At 35.8% G+C, this 22,894-nt stretch overlaps 1 protein-coding gene across 1 annotated transcript in view; it reads left to right on the top strand.

Annotated features, from left to right (window-relative positions):
- The window catches only part of LOC128985474 (D-beta-hydroxybutyrate dehydrogenase, mitochondrial), a 32,522-nt gene extending 9,697 nt beyond the window's left edge, over positions 1-22,825 (top strand). Inside the window, exons 2-4 of the mRNA XM_054404987.1 lie at positions 18,721-18,873; positions 20,255-20,447; positions 21,090-22,825. Of these exons, the coding sequence (XP_054260962.1) occupies positions 18,721-18,873; positions 20,255-20,447; positions 21,090-21,324 (581 nt within the window). The 3' untranslated portion in view covers positions 21,325-22,825. The remainder of the gene's footprint in view (positions 1-18,720; positions 18,874-20,254; positions 20,448-21,089) is intronic.
- The last annotated feature ends 69 nt before the right edge of the window (positions 22,826-22,894 follow it).

Here is a 22,894-nt window from a genome sequence, read left to right as displayed (position 1 = left end):
ATTGCAAACTCAAAACGAATTTTGAAGTTTTATGGTCTGAAATTTTTACCCAAGCTTTACATTCATTGACACTCTGCAAAGCTAGGCATGATATAAGAAAAATATTAGTTTTGAAGAAATATAGAACTGGTTTTGAGTGGTGATTTATGATTCATAGTGTGTAAAATAAAGTACATGTTAACAAAAGTAATTTGATGATAAGCCATTTAAGGGTTAATTATTTTTTTGGACAATTACTTGCCCAGTTGGGTTACGTGGCCTTTCTAATTAAATTCATCAACTCCAACAATCATTGGCTATAAATAACGCATGACTCTATATTAAAGTAACTTTACACTTCATGGAGGTCTCAATGACCATTACAAGAGATGATGTCTTCATTCCTATGTTGAGACATCAGCGTGTAATGCTCAGATTACTTGTTTAAGCTGTAAATGATCGTTAAGTGACAATCAAATCCACATTAAGACAAGAATCCGTTCTCCGAGCGAGGTCGTTTGGTTGTTATGTAACCTTCCACATTTCTGTATATCTAGACTAAAAAGTGAAAACACGTTTGTAGTTAATTAGTATTCTCTTTAAACTGGTTTGAAATTTCATAAAATTTAAGAACCCGTACATGCTCTGAACGAAATGTAAAATAATCATTAAAATGTATGCTAGTGTTGGAAATGTTTAACTTACACGTCTTTGAAATATTTTTTATAACACTTTGGGATCACCATATGTTAGTTTGGCTGTCAATTTTCAAATTGTGTTTTGGAAAAAAAATTACAAAAAGTAACTTCTGTGTAACTGGTTTATTTTAATTTTTGTAGAAAGTCAGTTTGTTTGCACAGTTTTGTTACATTTAATGGCGACCACGAACCAAGATATTTTTGAGTTATTATTTTGAAGTACCTAAATATTAATCATTGTACAGGTAATATTTGAACTTCAAAGAAGAGCTTACGGGTGAGTGTTTACTAAGGAGGTATTGAAACCTTTTCAAGCCAAAAATCAAAATTTAAGAACTATTGTTGCTAGGTTTAATATGGTTTAATGTACTACCGTAACTAAATACAACTTATGAAAAGAAGTCTTGTTAGTGAAGACGAGGTAACAGAAGATGACATTGAGTCAGAAATTGTAGGGACTAATAAGCATGCACCTAAATACCATCAATTAAGCTTGAAAATTCAAGAACTGCTATTACCTAGTTGCTAGCTTTGGTAGTAAATGAAATCAAACCTGTTCCACTAAAATGCGCTTACAAAAATATAACTTTGAATAGAACATTTAATTCGTAGAGTTTTGTTACAGCTACAAACTGCATTGTCATTTAAATCGCAACTCTATTTTTAATTTGAAAACTCATCCTTGAAATCCTAATGGTCCTTAAACCTATTGATAAATAGTTTATGTTAAGTGTTAATAAATCGTATCTTAAAAAATGTCATATTGAATGCCGAATGCTTTTTTGTGGAGGGATTTTCTATGGCGTAAGTTCTCCTCCCCCGAGCGATTATAATTGTTTCTAGATATGTGGACATTTAGGTCCAAAAATCAACGGGTCACATCATTAACACACAGTAAAAACCTACTAGCTTGTGGTGTTTGAACAGTCACCTCCCACCCACAATATGCTACAAACCTCTCAGCTAACCCCTAACTGAAACTGTTAACTAACATACACTCTATATAGATTTCAGATGCTATTCATATTGATGAGGCATGACACCTGAGCACGAATAGATTGATAAGAGGATAAGACGACAGAGGTTGCGCAGGCCAAGGTCACGCAATACGTGATAACAGGTGATGCTGACCTTGAGTCTGTCGCTGTTGTTGTTATCACGGCCCTGGAACACACAGATCGCTGACGATCGCGAGAAACAGATCAATGACGAATGTGTCAAAGTGATGTTCCAAATGTGAAACATCCTTGGATCCGGTCGAGATTCTAATAAGCAAACGAAAGTTGAATGGTTGTTTGTTGCGCGTGTTTTATTTAGGTTCTCCATTGCCTGAAAGGAATGAAATTGATAAAAATTATTTAATAGGCTATATATTAACAAGATAAAAATATTACTCAATCTTAACTGAAAAGCAGTGCCCCCATCAGATTTGCTGTTGGCTTGAAAAATAGCTTTTTTAGGCATTCCTTAAAAATTTGACTAAATATTAATAGAATTAATAGAGTGGATCCCACGAAAAATGAACCGATTAAAATTCTACCAACTTATCCAGATATTAAAAGGCAAGCATGCTTCTTGAACTATCTTTTCTCACATCGTGTACATCGCAGGGAAAATCTACGCATACTGTTATAAATATATTTTCTTGTATATGTGCAGAATCCCCTTGTGAATCAAAATAGGCTCAAAAATAAGCAAACATAATGAATTTAAAATAAAAAATTATTAACAGTGGCCTTACATCATGGGATGAAAATAGAGATGTATGTACATTACATATTTTTGTCGAGTTTTCGACCACTGGACGACCTCTCGTTGATAAAAATATGGATCGTTGTATTTTGCTATCATATTTCAAAGTTGATGAAGTGTCAAGAAATAAATCATAAACGCTAAAACTATAAATATACCGGAGATAAATTTACCTAAACATTTCTTTAGTTGACCTAAAAGAAACTAACTTTTAGCAACTTTTTTGCAAGATATCCACCTCGGGTTTGCGTTATTGTGTTTCTTTTGACAAATACTTCAAAATAAGGGGTCACTCAATAGGGGTTGCTATTTGAAAAAATAAGTCACCCCTACCCCCTACCCTGTTAGGGGTTAAAAAATATTTTTGATGTAAAATATTACGGAACCTTTGTTAATAATGAATGCCACAAGCATAATATTTCTATCTATTTCGGTATAAAAAATACAGATTTGTTTCAAGACTTAATTTACACACTGTGTATAATAGACCTCACAAAATATATTCTTCCTTTAGATTTCATTGATTATTTTGCTTTTCCCTTCAAACCTAATATGCTTGATAGATTTTTCTTACAAAGACTGCTACAATACTTATTAACTCTAACAGTAAACCGTTTTAGAACAAAGTTGCATTGAAGGCAAAGAAAAAGGAGCATACTAAAAACATAAACAGAAAGATGATTTAAGGTGCGAATGACCCAAAGGCCTTATACGTTCAGTATTACAACATTTATGTGGCGAAACAACGTTGTATAATGAAGACCATTGTTTATGTGGGAGAGGACCGCATTCCGAAGGACACTTACTGGTCTCAACTATGCGTACAACACACCTTCGTTGGTGGAGGTTACAACTTCAGAGCAAGCGACATCAATGTTGAAAGCTACATGCCCTAATCGTCTTCGAATAATTTCATTTTCTTTGGATAACTGAAAGTTAGTTATCATTTAAAAGGTCAAACTATATTGAATGGCTTTTGGTTGGCGAGTTGTCCAGTAAAGACATGTTCTCCTTACCACATATTTGGGGTGTTTGATTAGATGTTTTTAGGTGGTCTTTAAACTACTATGTTACCTGTTACGTCATTATCACAAATTATATCTAATAGCTGTTGGCAGAGCTTCTGATTTGAATCCATATCACGTGGACTGAAGCCTGGTCGTCTATAGCCCAAACCGCGAATAGAAAGCAGCAGCGCACCCGTATTTCCAAAGTTATGAACCAAAAACCCAACTGACACAGAAAATTTTGAAATAAAGACTGAATGAACCTTCGTGTTTGAAATTAATATAGAATCAACAATATTAGGAATGCTAAGGTAAGCGGTAAGCTCTTATAATAGCAATGAAATAAAGAGGTAAACGAATGAAATTCTAAATGGATTTGACAAGACCATATAGTGTTCACCAACAATATTAGCATTCTTATAAAATAGTTTCGAAGTACGGTACCGTAAGTCTGGTCGCGAGAGTCTCTTCCAAGCTAAAGCTGATTTCGGAAGGTCTCTCTTCAATCTCCTCAATCCTCTCTAGCTTGCAGACCTACCACCCGCTCAAAAGTATTAAGCTATATCCATCACCCTCCGTTCAACCTCGGTATCGCCTCGAACTTACTCGTGTGATGGACTTTTATGGCGAAGGAAAATGGCCAACTGTACTTTTCTCCGTCGCCTGGGTCGTTTCTCTACCGTATCCAACAATCCTCTTGTTGCCCGACCTGTCACGGTCAACAGCGTGATCCGCGTTCCCTACATCTCCAGTACTGTTACCCAGTGTCACATCCACGTCGCCGCTTCTGTCACATACACCGTTCAAGTCACATTCATTCCGGCTGTTAGCACCATTGTGAGGCAAACTGTTCTTCCGCCATTTCTTAAATAGCCGTGTCACGAGCTTCAGAAGTGTTGCTGTGGTTGAGAGAAATAGTAATGTGGTCAAACTTTCTTCAATTAGATTTCGTTGACTATTTTGCCTTTCCCTTCAAGATTCATTGTCTCAGGTTTTTGCCTTATGTGGCCCATGCGGAAATTTTAAATTACGCTGATTTACAATTTTATTTTTAAAGGGGTTTCTCTACAGTATGTAGCCTATTTTAGAACCCATTCAGTATTTAAATTTGTAATTCTGACCTTTTTTCCGAAATCGATTACACCCGACCAACCATTTATAATCGGATTGAAGATGGAAGTGATGATAAACGATCAGACGCGCATGCTGCATGATCAAACGAAGGCCGTCCTAAATTAGCACCGGCTGCTGAAATTGTGTCGCCAATTACGAGTATATCAAGTGCAATAGCGTACTTCCACAGTGCAGTGAATTGTTTAACTTGCTGCATATATAGTAAGGATCTCTAAAATCTAATACATCGGCTAAATTCGCTAAATTATAAACAATTTATGTTCTCTAGTGTCGTTTGCATTGGATTGGAGATGCTCTCATATTGAAAGCTAAGCAGTTTAAATTTAAACGTTCACACGATTAACCATACACAAATAAAGTATGTGAAAGGTACCTAATTGAGTAAAGCAAACGTGTTTTCATACTCATAACAATGGGACGAGATTATGTATAGCCTGCACGTATGAGAGGCTATTGTTGGGATGATCCCCCCATGTTCTCCTGTCCAAGCGTTGTTCAAAGTCGAAGTCGTGTCAGAGGAGTGGCAGAGGTAGAGAGAGTGAGAGGAGAGGAAGGGAGAGGTGTCAATTGCTTGTCGTGTTCGTGACTGTACTCCAAACACAAACCAGATATGCGTCGTGCCGTGTACACATTGATAACGTTGAGACTTAATCGAATAAATCTGTAACACTTCCTCGCGCTACTACTTCTCTAAATTGGTGGGAAAGAGAACAACTGTTCACATTTTGCTGCAGCTTATCTTTTATCTTACACTTTTCAATTTTGATTCTCGACGAAATACTTACCGTACCTGACACTTTTCTTTACGTCTTCACAATAGTCACCAGAGTTCCTTTCTCCAGTATACATCCATTCCCCGCTCAAAAGCCTTTCATAAGTCTGTCCCAAGAACTGTTATTAGAATGTGGAATTCCCTTCCTGGCCACTTATCACACAGTAATCCGTTCGGGACTGAGACGTCAAATTTGAGGAAAAGCATGAATGAGTCTCTGGTACTGGTGTGATGGGGTCTTGATGAATTGTATGCATCGTATTTAGGATTTGCCTAAATAACTTAATTCTATTATGTTCAGGCCTATGGTGTTTTGCGTAACAATTTAAATATTTTTGTTTATATCTGCCGTCAAATTATATGGAGGTATTATAGTCCCCAGAAGCCCGAATTTACTATTGAAAACGTACCTACACTATAAGTTACCTGCTTATGTAGTAAACTAGTAAGTGTACTTAACTACTAATTTGACACTGGATGGTACCACTTTCTCAGGCTCTACGTGAGTATAAATTTATTGCAGTTATATTCTGCTAAAAACATTCACTTGGGGGACAACCTACTTCTTAGTTTTTTTTTGCAAAAGATTACCACGACAAACGTGTATGACCAAGTCTGATGAAGTCTGAGGGAAAAACTCAGTGCTAGCTAAAATTGATGGATAACTTGTATTTTCAATCAGTTTTCATTACACACCTTCCCTAGACGGCGTACTTATCAGTGCACATAGGGGCTTAATAGGAGTTCAAAGTAAGTGTTGAATGGAGTGAAATTATTTATAATCAAGGGTAGATGCCAGATGGGTCCAGTTTTAAACCACCAAAAAGCTGAAGACCATTTTCAGTATCGGACAGTTTACCTACCTTAACTTTCTGTATGGTTGTTTGAAGAGCAACATAATCACCCAACTACCCACCCACCTACGCCATCTTGTGCTGATGTGCTGACACCATACCACACGGCATGAAGAGGTGCTAATGTGAGATGCTGATGCTGATGCCATATAGGTGCTGAGTCATCTGCAGGCTCTCTCCGCGACCCACGTTGACTTTCCATTAGAAATTGTCCGCTGGCGCCGCCCCGCGACGAGTTCCGTCTGTTTTTGCCTTGTTTCAAGAGTGAAAATCATCGCGTTATGTTCAGGTTATGCATCTACATCCGTAAACAAGCGTTAACTGTGACATCATCTGTAACTAGATCGCGGCATATCTGTGACGGTGTAACCGCTCCAGCGAGTAACAGTTGGTTATTGCTACACTTCTTATTTTTAAGATTAGGTTATTACAGTCTTAAGGATAGTCGAGCTAATTTCCATGAAGCTATAAACTATACATAAGTAGTTTAATGTCGCATTGTTGTTGGCTGGACCGTTTTATAGGTATAGTCAATTTATTGTACATTTACAATCGCAGACGAAATGACGCCGTAAAACCTCGGTCAAAACTGTTCCTGTATATAATGATTTTATACTCGTTATACTATTACAATTGAAGTAAAAAATCACTCGGGGAGGTAAACAGGTGAACAGAAATTAATTGTTTGTTTTGTGAATTAGTTACAATGGGGCGTTTCCCTTGACCATTTGGTCTTCAATAATGGTCCTGGCAAAAGAAAAAGCTGATCTTAGTCAGTAGCAAAGCTTTACAAAGGTGATCTTGTTATTTTACTATACACTACACTCACATTGCATTATTATTTAGCAAAAAAATGAATCCAAGTAGGCGTCGCTATCTTCAAGGATTGATTTATTGATCGTGACGAAAAACGCCAAAGACTCTCTCTTTGACCATTGGCCATTTTCTAACATGGGGATCTATCGATCTTGTTGTTCAACTTGAGCTCGTATCGAAAACAGTCTGTTTGATTTTCTAGTAATCAAAAATGATATTTTGAATTTTAAATTTGATGAATTCAATACACAAAGACACAGATTAATCTAATACAGTAAACTTGATTTTAGCGATTTCTTTACATTATTTTGTTGTACAACAATGTAAAGGCCACATTGTTATGTAATACACCCTTGAGCGAGACTGGAATGCTACTTAGGATTCTCTTCAACAAAGGTCGTGGTACGTTATCGGACAAACCAAGGTCGGATGGTTACAAACCTGCAACAAAGACAGAGACTGTCTTGACACTAACATTAACATTACCACATTACAACATAGTACTGTATCTGGTCTGCTGTCGATATCAAGGAAGAGAGATGAAAGTATAAGTAATAACTACAATTTACCGCTATTTTCTATTAGGTTAAGATAGGGAACTATAGTTTCCATCGATATTCCTTTTAACTGATGCCCTTTAAAATGAGGTGTCATTTGATGGGGCTTATTTAAAAATGCTGAGCTTCCCTAAAAAAAACTCCATTTTGGGGTCCCAGGTTAAAGGTGTTATACTGACAAAAGGGCTTTTTAGTTTCTTGTACGTCGATGCCGTAGTGTGGGGGCAATCCGTCCTGTTGAAACCAGATATTCTGAAAATGTTCTCTAAACATGTTTCGAAGTGATGGTGTAATTTGATTTTCCAGCAAACGTTGGTATGATATTGCATTTAAATTTCCTTCAATAAAGAAAGGACCTACCAACTGGGTATCTATCACACCAAGCCAGACAGTGGATATTGCGTGTGTGCCTCCCGCATCCAGTGAGGATTTTCGCTACTACAGTAACGGCAATTTCTGCCTGTTTACGCTTCCATTCAGCATAAATGTATACTCGTCTGAAAACACAATATTGTTTACACCATTTTCGTTGCGATCTATTTTAGCCATCATAGTTACGCAAAATTCCATACGTCGATCGTTATCGTTCGTGCACCAAATTAACTTTGTAAGGCCATTTGACTCTTTCAGAATGGTTTTAACAGACTTAACAGAAATGTCATGAGATTGTGCTGCTGGATCAACCTTTTTGAATGCGGTTTGCGTCATTAAACTCTGCTAGCCAAGCCCTTTAAAATGATGTGCATATTGACCTATGCTCCTATTTAAGATTTCCTTCTGACTCGTTGTCCTCATGATATCCCAGAAAATTAATAGTTCCTTAAAAAAGTTGATTTTTAGGTGTGGTGTTGATGTACCAAATCTTATTTATTTATCTGTTGTTTAGAAAATATTAAGCCCGTGCGGGAATTTATATACGCCCTGTATATCTGAATGAACGAGGCGCTTGTAAGAGGCAGTGTGTGTCTGTGTAGGGTTGTAGGCCGTCCGTTATAGACCACTGGCTGGACCAGTCTACAGTCTCCGTGTGTGGCTGAGGCAGGTGCAGCACGCAGCTAACCTACATACCACCTTATCACTACTGTTGCTTCGTGTTCATTTGTCCACCTTCTTCGGAACTGTATAAACTTGTATACCAAATTGTTCTACTTTTACAAAGATAGATCACGTAACGTATGAGATCCATTTAAGAATGTCAAGCACTTCACTCTAGCCTGTATGTTTCTATTTTGTTCCGCACTCGGTTTAGTGTTACAACAGGATGGTTTTTTTGATTCAGTTTTGTTAAATTATTGTACCACCGAGAGTGCGCATATCTGAATTGCTAATTTATGTAGAATATGCAAATTTTTCAGCAAACCCAAACTGAAAGGGCAACTTTATATACCGTACATCGATGGTTTGAACTGTAACATCTTTTATGTCGTATCAACTTTCACTGGGGGAAAACATAATACTTACTAGCTCGTATTGTAGGACCAGTACATCGTGTAGGATATATTTGGGCTTATTCAAACATGCCCTTCTTTTAATAAAAAAGGTTTTATTAAAATACACTTTTATTAAATGTGTTTTTTAAGAAAAAAGGTCCGTAGGTGGGATGTCTACTTTGGTGCCCTACATTCATCAGAGGCAATTACAAGTTACAGTAAACATGCAACATGTTAAAATTAATATTTCCTTGTTGTTCCAATCTAATTCTCTTAAGCTTAACATGATAACTTTGAAAGTCCGGGGGCTGAGCCTTATGCGATTTTAACGTCTGGGAATGACAAAAAACTTCCCAGGCGTAGGCCTACATTAAAAGAATTTCCTAAAATGTCATGGTAATCGAAAGGTATTGCACAGTTAAGTAGGTAATACTTAAAAACATAGGTACATTAAATTCTATGATAAATTTCGATCTATAGGTGTTTTGATCCAATTTGAACTCAGTGCTAAAATACTAGATGTAGTAATAGATACATAATACCTAATACATAATACATAATAGATGGAGATACATATAGAGTGAAAACTATGATTTACCAGACTTGAAGGTAAACGTTCACGTACTCACCCCCACTTCACTTCTAATGTTAGGTGTCAGGGTCAATAAACTAGCGTACAAGCGTAGCCTTGACTTGTGAGTCATTATTTTACTCACCAAGTCCTCGCCGTCAGGGAAAATTGCTGGGAATGTAACTATGTATCTGCTGAAGTTAAAGGGAAGAGAAAAACGCTTTGAACTTCAAGTTTTGCAACACTGAGTGATTAAATGTAAAAATATTAATTAAAAGGATCTTTACAAAGTAAAATGGGCTGTAGAGTATAATGGTCCCTTTGAAACACACCCACAAATGCACATCCACATTTACAGGGTGTTTTTAGAAAACAAAAAGTAGCGATGTATAATCCACGACATTAAAGGCCAACAGTATTTTATGTGACGATATAGGTATAACATTACACAATGCTATTATAAAAAAAATTAAATATGATCACTAACTTTTAAAGTACCCTAATAAAATGGCAGTGAATAGTGAAGATTGAATAACTGAAGACAAATCCACAACAAATTATAAGATAATTTGCCTATATAAAGTACAAATTAAAATTTGAATGAACCTATTTACTTTGATAAAGGGACTGATAAATTTTGATTAGTTTTGGCGCACAAATAGAGAAATGGTTAGAACACAGGCCTTCTATCTAAACGATTAAGTCCCTCCAGCTGCCAATGGCAATTCTTTGTGATAGCACCATGATCAAACGGTACGGGGTCCACCTTAAGTCCTTAAGCTGTAGGCTAACCAGTAGTTCATCAGTCTGAGAAAACTCAGAAGCTTTTTGATGGGTTGAAACTAAATCCAGCAGTCTTTGATCATTAGGCATTTTTAAATTTTTTTAGAACAAGGAAGAACAGGTCACTTGAGCGAGAAGAACTGTCTATGTGTCTGTGCTTTGGAAACCTTTCGATAATTTGATTCAGCGACACCAACAACAAGGTGTTGTGGATGTTACAGCGAGTAGCCTTGCGCGGTCCGCCGACTCCTGGATGGAGCGATTACCATCGACCACCTCAGCACTACTTCCTCTCTATCACACCTCATGCTGTAACTGCAACCGTGAAGTATATCTCAGATAAGACACACGTCTAGGTAGTGCAATGCCCTTCTAATTGCCTATGTAAAAAGGTTACACGCTGTTTTATATCAAGATTTAGAAAAGTAATGCTTTACACATTGTAATTATCTCGCAATCATAGTGTTCACCAATAATGAGATCAACTTTGACTAATGCAAGTCCACTTTTCACCCTCTATACTAAATTGTCAAATCTGAAGCCACTTTTTATTGTGTTTAATTTCCGATCACGTTAGAAAGCTATTTACGCCATTGTGTGATACATGTATTAGTATTATTTTAGGGAATCATCTCCAAGTAGCATAAGCATATTGGAAGAATATTGATCAACGTGTTAACAATAAACCTCATCACAGTGTGCAATTATTTACTCTCTGTTTCATCTATTCAGTTGAAATTGTTTTAAAGTTGCTGAAAATATAAGTTGGAATCAAAACGCATTCAATACAAACCAAGCAGATAACATTAAACATTGTCGTACTGTAAGTAACAACACAGTCTACCCCCCAGATTATCGTAATAATTTATTGTGATAGAAAAAAAGATTTGCATTGTTTTTAGATAATAAATTCGTGATCGTAACTACTATACTACTTATTACCTGTGAATAATATAATCAATCATATTACTGTATAAACATAAAATAGATTTAAAGAAGGTTGTAAGAAACTGCAAGCCTAATCACGAAGAAAGACCACCTTAGGTAGGGAGTGCAATAGTTAACCGTTAATGGGAAAGTGAACAAAGAAAGCGAGTCATTGACAATTTCACTGACTATATAGGAAACCGCCGAAAGAGAAACTGTATAATCGGTTATCTCCCAAGTAGTTGGTCCTGCACCAGAGCTGACAACTGATAAATGGAATGTAAATCGTTCGTTAAACATTTAAATTGTGAACCAGACGTGTCAGGTTTATAAGAATGTATGGTATTGGAGTTCAATTCAGTGAAATTCACATCAAATTGACAAAGCGCATTTAGCATATACGTGATCTTGAGATTTTGTCGTTAATTTTACAGACGAACCAATTCTAAGTTAAATATTTTTCATTTGTATTACATAGGATTTTTAATAAGTGAGTTTTTTGTATTGATAATTCAGGTATTGTGCAGTTGTACCTAAACCCACATAGACATAGTTTCTTACTTCATCTAACTATCCTACACCAGTTATCATCTTACTTTACTTCATCTTCATCACTTAATTTCAACATCACAAATTGACCAAATTGTGTGTTTTTTTTTACTGAATATGATATTCCAAGCTGAGTCTGGAAGGGAGTGATATGACCTGAGTAGTGGTGTTATACTGACTACTTATACTTATACTTCAACGATATTTTAGTTTTTATTTTAGCTATAGTTGTACTGACGTTTTCCAGTAATGTAACCCTGCATTTTGTGGAAATAAAAATTCGTGATTCTTGATTCTTGACTAAGATACACAGGATAATTTGAAATCCCATCAAAGCTGGAGATCAACATCTGCTCATTAATAGGTGAGCACTAGAAAGATATGAAATCCAAAATCGACTATTTACGTTACATGAATTCTCTACCGTCTGGTCACTGTACACAGACTATTGAGTTTACACACGATTTATCTCAGTTTCTTTCCATACAATTAAAGGAACATGCACGAAGATAAAAACTTGTTGACAACGCAACGACGAGGCCTGTGGTGCTCGAGTATGCTGATTACCGTAATTACGCTGCCGTGTGTTCCACGCATGCGCTGCCTAATGCCAGTGATTATAGACGTGTGCCGTGTACTGGTCCTAGATTGCGTGTCTTCAACGATATAAACAAGTCATCGTCGCGTGTCTTCTCTGTCTTCACTGACACGCCCTTGGAATCAGTAAAACGTATGTTGGATTAGGTGCTTAGTAAAACAGGTGGCTCTTTAAAACTATCGCAAGGTTCTAGATTTTAAATTGTGACAAACTTGAAGCATGTTATGGAAGTGCATTCGAAGGGGGTTGGGGCAGTAATTTGAGTTGTACAGAGACAAGCAACTGTAGGGTTCTATGGTAAAAGTAGGCGGTACGAATCTTGGTCTCTTCATCGTGGCTTTGAGAGATGACATGCGAAATACTGGCTGATTGTTCGAATTCGTTGCAGAAAATCGGGTTTGTAGCATTGTCTATTAAAAATTGTCAATGATTATAGGTTTTCAATCTGCAGTGCAACAACGCATTCGAAATCACAAAATAAATAGTGTCTCACTGCATATATTCTGCGCCGGAACTCAATATGTTGTTGACCATAATTATCAAAAATGTACTCAATAATAAATTGCCTTAAAATAATGCATGAACCTACGTACTTCGTTAAATCCACTCAATAAATACGATAATCACTTATTTTCCTCGACCTGAGAGCGCTCAATAGTTCTGTCTGTAGAGTAAGTATTGAAGTACAGTAGTGAAGTGTGCTGTTCCCTCCACCACTCCCGGTTGTCCTGCTTTCCTAGCGATGACATACCTATAACTATGAGCAGACTTTCAAGCTCAAACTATCTCCAACATCATCCGCTATTGTTTCAGTAAAAGTCTGCGTATCTATTATCTACAAATTCCTGAGTCGTAAGCAGATATGGTAAAATCCGTAAACACTAAATGAGTCTAAACTGCATTGTCAGAACAAACATCGAGATGGTAGAGTAAATATCAGATATTCCCTTTCTTTAACCACATTTTAAAGTGATTAGGTAAGTGAACATCAAATTCGATCACAATATTTCGACGAACAGGGCCTATATTAGTGTTTAGGCGAATATATACAGGCTGTACAAAAAATATTAGTTTTATGTTGAATAAAATATTTGCCATGGTCAGTTATGATAATCATTTCCCAAACTAGGAATAAGTTACAATTTTTGGAATTCATAAACGCAGAAGTAAACAAAATCAACAAGCAGTAAAATATCTCACCAAGAGTATTAGAACGAGCAAGCAAATGAGTGATTACCCAGGTGTTTATTACAACGACCAGACGAGTCTTGATACCCGATCACTTTCACTATCAATAACTAGGCGTAACAACTAGATCTTGTTATGCTTGATATGAAAAAGTGGTTAGACTTTCCCTTAGTTCTTGTACCTCCCATATAATAATAAGGTAATACTCATCTAACTTTTCTCTAAGTGTAGAACTAATCGATCTGTCGTCGAGAGAAATGAACAAGGGCGGTCCCAGGGGGGGGGGGGTCAGGGGGGTCATGACCCCCCCCCAAAATATTTTTTATATATATAAACTATTACACCAGAGGAACTTTAATAATTTTTATTGCAAATCGTTCTGCCAAATTGAAATTCATTGTAGTCTTTACACTTGTGGCGAATTAAAGGACTAATTACAAACTCTAACCTAAAACTCATCGTTCGAGTCTGACTGTTTTTTTGTACGTTATGAAAAGTAGGGAAGATCGGCAGACGACGGACGCTTTTAGCCATATACAGCAACGGCAGCGATGCTGACATTCGACGTTCGGCCGCATTCTTCTTCTTATTTAATTTTTCGGCATTTAATGATATCATTAATTTTAACCTAGATGATTGAAAACTTGAATTGGGTTTGGGTATTGGATAAAGAAAAGAAGTTGTATCAATAGTCAAAGATTGAAAGGTAGTTGAATATTAATTTATCTGAGTTGAGCGTTAGGATTTGTAATTACAGTAATGTAATTCAATGATTACCGTAGCAAATTTCAAAACTTTCAATATTAAATAGTATTTATATTTAGAGCACCTGATATCATATTTAAGTATACCACAACCCAATTGGCATGTTGCTAGCCATAAAACAACAACAAAATAGTAGTGTCTCAGACTTAGATGTGGAAGGGACAGATTTAATTCCCAGCACAACCACAAAATCGTTGCACAAAAACTTTATTCTCACGTTGACCCCTTGTAAAATGCCACTGGCACTGGTCTAGAAAAAATGAGAACACTGAGAACCAATTCTCCAGGCGGTACCAGTGACGGGACGCCGACGACAACGTTAGTTGGGTAGTGTACTTTGTGTAGGTTAACTGTTGCTTACCGGGGAGGTAGGCCTATAATGCAGTCGTTTTGGGTCCAAGTTCTTAAACACTTCTTAGATAAAATAAGTTCTCTGGTTCGAAATCTTGGTCTGATTTTGGACATTTTCCGTTTAGCATGCACATTGGCACCAGTTGAAAGCATGGTAGAAGGAAAATACATCTACCATGAGTTGAAAGGGTGTTTTCGTAAATCAATAATGCTTGAATGTGTTGTAATGTTGCAGTATTCCTTTGATATTAAAACCCCAAGTCTCAATAATGCAAAAACATGACATTATACAAGTTTATTTTTAGAAATTTCTTTGACCTTTAAATAAACTGGGAAGCTTGAACACATTAAACTAGGCCCTCAAAATAGCTTCAAAACCACTCGTTTTAGGACGTTATTTCCAAATTTTTCCATACCCCCCAGGCCCCCCGGTGACCCCCCCCAAAATATATGTCTAGGACCGCCCTTGGAAATGAATGGTTCTATATTGATATGTCAAGAAGGAAAAAACTTTTTATAATCTTTGGTAGAATGCATTATGAAAGTTAATTTAAGAAAGTGGTTTGTTTTCATGTTTACTAAAAAACCCCGGTAGTTTAGAATGCATCATGTAATTGCTGTAGGTTTGGATATTGCCTTACAGTCTGGCTGATTTATTGTGAATAAAAAACATTTGCCGATGAAGTTTTTCCTGTTTTTTTTTTTTTGGAGTTAATCTTACCATTCATATTACATTATCTAGGCCCAAGGGAATAGTTTGCCACCTTCAGAACAGTAATCGGACGACCCATGTTCATTCAAATGGAATAATATTTAAATAGTCTAATTACTTACTGTATTATGTTAAACTAGCTGTAACCCGCGGGCTTTGCCCCGTTTAACTTCTTAATTTTCAAGATTATCTCGTTCGCATGGCTCAATCACGTCCTGGTTGAAGTTTGTTCGCTACGCTCACTCACCTTTAGGTTGGAGCTCGTTCGCTACGCTCACTCACCTTTGGGTGGAAGCTCGTTCGCTGCGCTCACTTGCCTTCAGGTTAGCTCGTTCGCTACGCTAACTCGCCTCCAGGTTGAAGTTCGTTCGCTACGCTCACTCACCTTTTGGTTGCAGCTGTTGTCATAAATGTAAAAGAAATAATAGTGTGGCATCCTGTTGTTAATCCTTGTAACTTTAATGCTATTGAACATCATAGAACAGAACCAACTTGTTTAATTGAAACAGCTGTTAAGATTCAATAATTCCATTTCTCATAAGGTTAACATGGGAAACTCCAGAGCCACTGGGGCGGAGCCCGAAAGGATTTTTGAAATAAGAATATGCCTATATGTTAATCGGGAATGTGAGCTATCATCATGCCAAATTTCAGCCCAATCCGACCAGTATTTTTCGCGTTCACTTGTCACAAACATACATCCATACATCCAAACTTTCTCATTTATAATATTAGTAGGATAATAAGAGCAAGAGGACATGTTTATAAGATCAAAATATCCAACCGTAGTTATTTTGAGTCAGAACACTAACACTAACATATTAAATTTTCTCTTAATTTAAAAGTCATCCAAAAATATTCGAAGAATCGAAATGGTCATACCAAACGAAACATGACACTATTTCTTGTTTATAGAAAATCTACCCTTTGTTGGCAGACTGTATTTAGACACTGAATGGGGGGGGGGGGTGAAATATTGAAAATGTTACAGCTAGTAAAAATTCTATATAGCATTCATTCAATTAAGACTTTACAAAGTTTGAAAGTTCTATGCACAGCTTTACATCTTTATAACTCTCAACACACACAAGTTCATTACATTTTGTACAACGTTACCGCAATTTCATTACACTATCTAAAATGTAATTATCTTCTGGAGAGGAAGGCGACATTGTCCCAGTCCGTTCCGGCTTTCCTCGGGACTATAAGGAACCGAATCTCAATTACACGGTGGACAGATTCAATCACACGGGGAAAGTTATTGCCGGACAGTTGGCAGTTGGTGTCTCCTGCCATGTTAGTTGTGCAACAGTGCAACCAACCACGGTGACATTAAATTCCCACAGAGATATATGTTGGTAAATGCTCTCGTTGAATATAGCTGTTACGTCACCGCCGCAACATCACTGACTATCTGAAAACTGCGCAACAGTGTTGTACTTTCAATAAAGGATTTCTCAGTCATTCGGACCTTACTTTCGGCGGATTTACACCTCAGGGATCCCTTTGTTAATTCTACTCAGTTTATCTATGAGATAATCTCTATCCTTTCATTATACCAGGGAGTAATTAAGTTACACTATGGTATCTGAAAGTGTTTTTCTAAAAAGTGTTTGTATTTCATTTCATTAGGGTATGGTGAGATTTGGTTATTGTTAGCTGTAAAAAAGTAAAACGGTCAATGATAAAATTCCATTTTAAAAATAAACCTGTAACTACGTGTAACCAAAATTTAATGGCATGGCATTTCCCAAAATTTTACTTTACACGATTTTAATTTGATTCCCTTACAATCAAACCTCAAACGGAAACAACCTAGAAAATTCTTTAAAGTAACATTTTCCAATAATAACCCGCCTCCCCTAAATTTAAGAATCCCCATGTTATTCTTATGGGAAATAACATTGCGAGTTTCTGACTTTTGGAATCGGGACGAGAAACCATTTAAAAACAAGGTAGAGACTTCACATTTTTTGTGGAGGTCCGTCTTGTCCTTAACCACATAGAAACATAAAAATCTTACATTTTCAGATTTTAACTCCCTTAAAAAGATTTTTGAAAACACCAATTGTTGAGAGGACGCTTTTTCTTAAAATGGCTATAGCTAAAAAACGGTAAGATCAAGCAAAGAACTGAAAGAATTTCCACAGTCAGAAATAAAATTTACTACTATATTTTTTCCCGAAATTGCACCCATTATTCAACCCAAAAAGTCCTACTTCTTAGATTTTTTAAATTTCTTGGATTTTTGACTAGTTTTTTAATTATTTAAATTAATTAGTCTTTGGACATATATTTATACTTTAAATTCTCTCAACTCTGAAGGAAAACTCCCAAAAGTAAAATTTAAAAATGTCATTCCCTCAATAAAATTTAAATTTTTATTGATTATTGATTTTCAAAACTGCACTACCTACAATGGTCTACTGTCACTCATTCAGACACACCAAAAATATGGATTTTCAAAAAAAGTAACCCTACAATATCAATAGCTCACGAGCTAGATACTTGACATCTAGTACGATGGCGTAATACCCTAAATATTTAAGAAATTTGCATTATCAAATATTAACAAATTATAGAACATTCCCTCAACAATTCTTTAACAACTTTCATTGTGCTTAGGACTTGATATCTTTCAAATTATTAGTCTTCGGTTATAACCAAGGAATACTTTAAAATATATATATATAGGCCTATACGGTACTAAATTTAACGCCTTTTCCAAAAATGTATCCCCCAATAATTCTCTATAATAATCTTCATATGTATTGGACTAAATCACTAAATTATTATAGACAGGCAAAATACTTGACATGTAGCAGGATTGTTACACCAAAGTTTCAACGATAAAAAAATCTTTTAATCCTAAGTTATTTTTATTTGTCTTTGCTTCTTGGTCTTGGCTTTTCACCCCCCCCCCCCCCCCAGAAGTTTTGAATGCTCCCCCTATGTTATTTTGATGGGGAATAAGCTCGAAAGTGGCTTACTTTGGTATACTGATATTAACTGGTTAGAAATGTGCTAGAGACTTGAAATTTGCCAAGGAATTTGTAAGTAATATAATAACCCACGGGCCTGTGGGCGGAGCCCCCAATGAGCCAAAGACAAGTTTGATTTCTCTACAATGAAACCTCCAATGGATGAGAAAGAACCAGTACATAAATAACTATGTATCATCAATATAAAAAAACCGAGGGGCTTGGATTGAAATGACTTAATCAAAGTTAGCTTTCGTACATCACAAAACAATGGTTACACATGTGATTTTCTACAGGTTTGTGGGCCGTGATCAACACAGCCGGGGTGTGCTACAAGGGAAGGCTAGACCAGCAAGACAGTTGCCACTGGGATGCTATGCTCAAAGTCAACGTCATCGGCACACTGCGCACCGCTCGCGCCTTCCTCGCACTGCTCAGAAACAAGCAAGGTGAGGGTTTCTTGATGAAAGAGATAAATCTCACAAGATTATTCATCTCCTGATTTTTTTTTATTGAACTCACTGCCACATTACTGTTCTTTCCCTTAAATGTTTAAACAGCAACAAATACACAATTAAATTGGAACTTTTTCTTCATACGTAGGCTCCAACATCAGTGTTGGAATTTGATGTGCTAGCAGAACTCATGATCCTTTCAAGTAGTAATCCTTCCTAATTTCAAGGAAAGTATTCAACCATGAGTTGATCCAGAGCTTCGAAACTACTCACTCATGTTGTGTGTCTTACATTTTCCTATAGTTTGAGAGTATTACTTTTGAGAAAACCGTTAGCCGCACACCTATCAATCGCATACTTAAATGAAAGGTCATGATGTGGATGTGAAACATTCCCAAAAATAGTTTTCAATAAACCTTTAAGGGCAGGGGCCTCAATTAAATCTAATGTGTTTGAATCACAATTAAGATATATTGAAGATTTTTGATTTTTTGTCTTGGATCAATACCTAATTTAAAATTACAGAGATTTTATAACATTGCCTGTACAACATTTGGTGTTTGTAGAAAAACCATTCACTGATTCACTACTACAATAACAAACAAACACATTTTATAAGTGAACCTGGTTTTAGCTTAGTTAAAAAAATTACAAATAATAGATAACCACCCTTTTTTTTAAATCCCATATTACTAAATCTGAAACCAAATTTAGTCTATGTTAATTAACTGGAAGCAGAATACCATTATGTAACTGCATTCACATGATGGGAAGTAAAAGGCTTTGGTTATGGGAATATTTACAACATTAATTAGTTAGGAGACCGGCACCAGAATAATATTCTCAATTAGAACCATCAGTGTCTTTTCCACATTACCAAAACTATAGATGATTTAAATATGTGTACATTTCAAGAGGAAAAACAGATATCTCCAAACATGATGTTTCTTTTAGTAGCAAATTATGGTGTTCATAACCATTGATTTATGATAGGTACTAAAGTAAACATCTAATCTAAATAAGCCAACTGTAATACATTTTTTATTGAAAAGAAGATAGTTGGGAATATGCTACAGTCAAACAACCCTAAGAAGGCACTTCACAGATGCAAATACGGTTAAAAATGCTATACTATCCTGGAACCCTGGAAGTAAATATTGGGTCTTCCTTATACTCTACCACTTACCTGACACTATCGACTTAGTAGCAGACAGAGTTTCTCTCAGGGATGTGAGAAGGTTAAGTCTCAAAGCTTACTTTCAACCCTAATCGACCCTTTCCTCTGTCATATTGAATCGCACAAAAGTGCCTTCTTTGGGTTGTTTGACTGAGTACAGTCTACATTCATTTCTAAGACATCATGTTGTTTTTGCAGGGAGGCTGATCAACATAGGTGCTGGAGCTGACACTGGTGCTGTAGGTGGCCTGGTGGCGTACTCTGCAACTAGACAAGCTGTGGCGGGGGCAGCCGCCTCTCTACGAGCGGAGCTTGGTCCCCTAGGTGTCAGAGTCATTACGCTCAACACAGACTCTACTAGTGACAGACTCTTCCTTCGGCTAAGAGTAATGTAAGTTTACATCAAGTCTATAAGTTTAGTGTTTACTGTATCTATTGGTAATAATATAAATTCACATTTTAATTGGGAATAGTACAATGTATCAGTGTGTTTGCAATAATACTTGCATTTTGGCTATATTTGTAAAAAATAATTGTTGGGGAGAAAGGTTTTGTAACAAGGATAAGGTATTGGATAGCTTTTAATGTATCTGGGAGGATTATAAAAAGAGAGTAGTTTCTTTATGATACTTTGGCTTCTAAGCTCAGGAGTGGGGTTTTTTTTTCAGTTGTGTTCTTTGATTTTGACGAAGATTCCCTTAGTTTTTGCTGGTGGGTATATTCATCACAGAGGGTTGATTTATGGACGTAGAATGATGAAAAGTGAGGATTTTTGGCTCTTTGAAAGCTTCTTGGCTATCTAATAAGTTGAGTCCTGCCAGTAATATTTTTGTATTTTTCTGCCTAAGCATTAGTTTCAAGTTTTTCCTTTACACAAAATAAAAAAAAAATAGTTTCCTCTCAGACTTACTGCCCATTTCAAACAAATTAAAATTAAACACAAATTTATTTAACACCGTCTATTTTTATTCCTACAATTATTTATTCTCTTTACCCTGACGATCAAAATATACTAAACTTGACACATTCACAGGAACCAAGACGCAGAGGCTACTTCGCTGGAGAGGTACCTCAAGTGCAGTGTCCACGTAGTACCTGACAGTGCTCTAGAGGTGGTGGAGGAAGCGATACTCTCTCCCACCCCCAAGCCATGTTACACCCTCCCACTGTCACTACCTCACAACTACGTGACCAACTACCTGACAGCCATCACAGACAGGTTCGCCAACCTACAGTGCAAGAAAAAGCCACAGGAAACTGTACCATAGATGTTACAAAATGAAATTGTAACAACTTAAATGTGATTGTTACTTTGAACAATAGGAAAATGCAAAAAAGATTTTTGATTTGTCTTCAAAAAATCTTTTGACCACGATTTATAAAGGAGTTGGATATGAGTATAGTCTCGTTCTATTTGGGTAGAATATATAAATAATTACATACATAAAATTGCCAGTCAAAAATAAACCAAAATTGCAGGTCTTTAAATTAAAGTATTGTGTTTACATTGAAATTTGTTAAAGATTAATTTATCCAAACAACAATGCACATATATTGTGATAAATATCTTTGGTAAAGCTATCAGTAATGGGAGAATCATAAAGTTAATTTGGTTTAAAATGAAAGAGTTTTCCACTGCAAGAAGTAAAACAATGTACACATGTTGAACAAAACACGTAAATGGAATATGTCTTTTGTTATACTTATGTTTCAAAGTAATTTTCACTTTTTAGGAATTGTTTTTGTTATGGCGATTAAAAATATTGATTAGTAACAAATGAAGGTTTGACGTTGAGAAAAGTTTTGAAAAGACTCACTAGTAAAGATATGATTTACGAAACCAGATTTATAGCTTTCAGTAACATATAAATATTTCAATATTAGTTATCAAATGGCCAGTTAATTTGATTATCATTAGTTTTAGAGAAACTTTGAACAAATATCTCTTTCTTACATTTGCTTTTATGATCTGGCAAGGTTTGTGAACTGTCTAGAGATACAGATGTATCTGCGATTCAAATATTTATTTAAATGGTGCTTAATTATATATGCGTTTTATGTCCTTATTTCACTATGTTACCGTTTATGTTAATTTTATAACTTTTATTGCTATTACATTACAATTACCATACTTACAAAGGAAACATGATAAGTATCAATGCTATTTTTGGTTGACAAACATTTGAATTGTATATTATGTATTGTGCCAATTTCGGGTTGAAGTATGATATCTAAAGAAGTCATCACTAATTCCTTGTAGATAGAAATACTAACACTGTCCTAAAGTGCATATTAGCACATTCAAAAGTTATGTTATAACACATTTTAAAATGTCTTTCCTCAAAATTCTTTATAATTACCTAGAGGTATGAATCCAAAAATTATTATTGTTATTTACTTAAAAAGAACAAATCCTAAAAGAGTATAGAAAACAGAAAAATTTTGTAAAATAATGTGCTGTGTGTTTTTTGAATCTGAAAAGTACTTATTATAATTTTTGGATTCAGGGTTATTATTTGAAGCTGTACAAAAAAATAAATGTTGATATTCTCATTAGTCTTGTGTAGGTCTACAACAATTTTACCCTTTTGCGTTTTAACGTTTAATCATGTACAATGTATATATTTGTCTTATCTACATTTAACTAACATTAGCCATGTAAGCCTTGTGTCAAAACTGTATAGAACCTTTTTTTATATTAAGACAGAGTGAATTGTACTTCAAAATATAAGTTTTCATCAATATTACACAAAAGTAAGTTTTCAACTATCCTCCTCCAATTTTATAATCCCTTAGAACCTCTAATTAATTGCTATCGGAAGTTAAAACATGGTAAAG

Source organism: Macrosteles quadrilineatus, unplaced genomic scaffold, assembly GCF_028750875.1.
Source record: "Macrosteles quadrilineatus isolate MER2022 unplaced genomic scaffold, UCM_ALF_1.0 Scaffold_2__2_contigs__length_208266976, whole genome shotgun sequence".
In the NCBI taxonomy this organism is placed as follows: domain Eukaryota; kingdom Metazoa; phylum Arthropoda; class Insecta; order Hemiptera; family Cicadellidae; genus Macrosteles; species Macrosteles quadrilineatus.
Note: the sequence above shows the minus strand (reverse complement) of the source record. Positions and strands in the feature narration are given on the sequence as shown.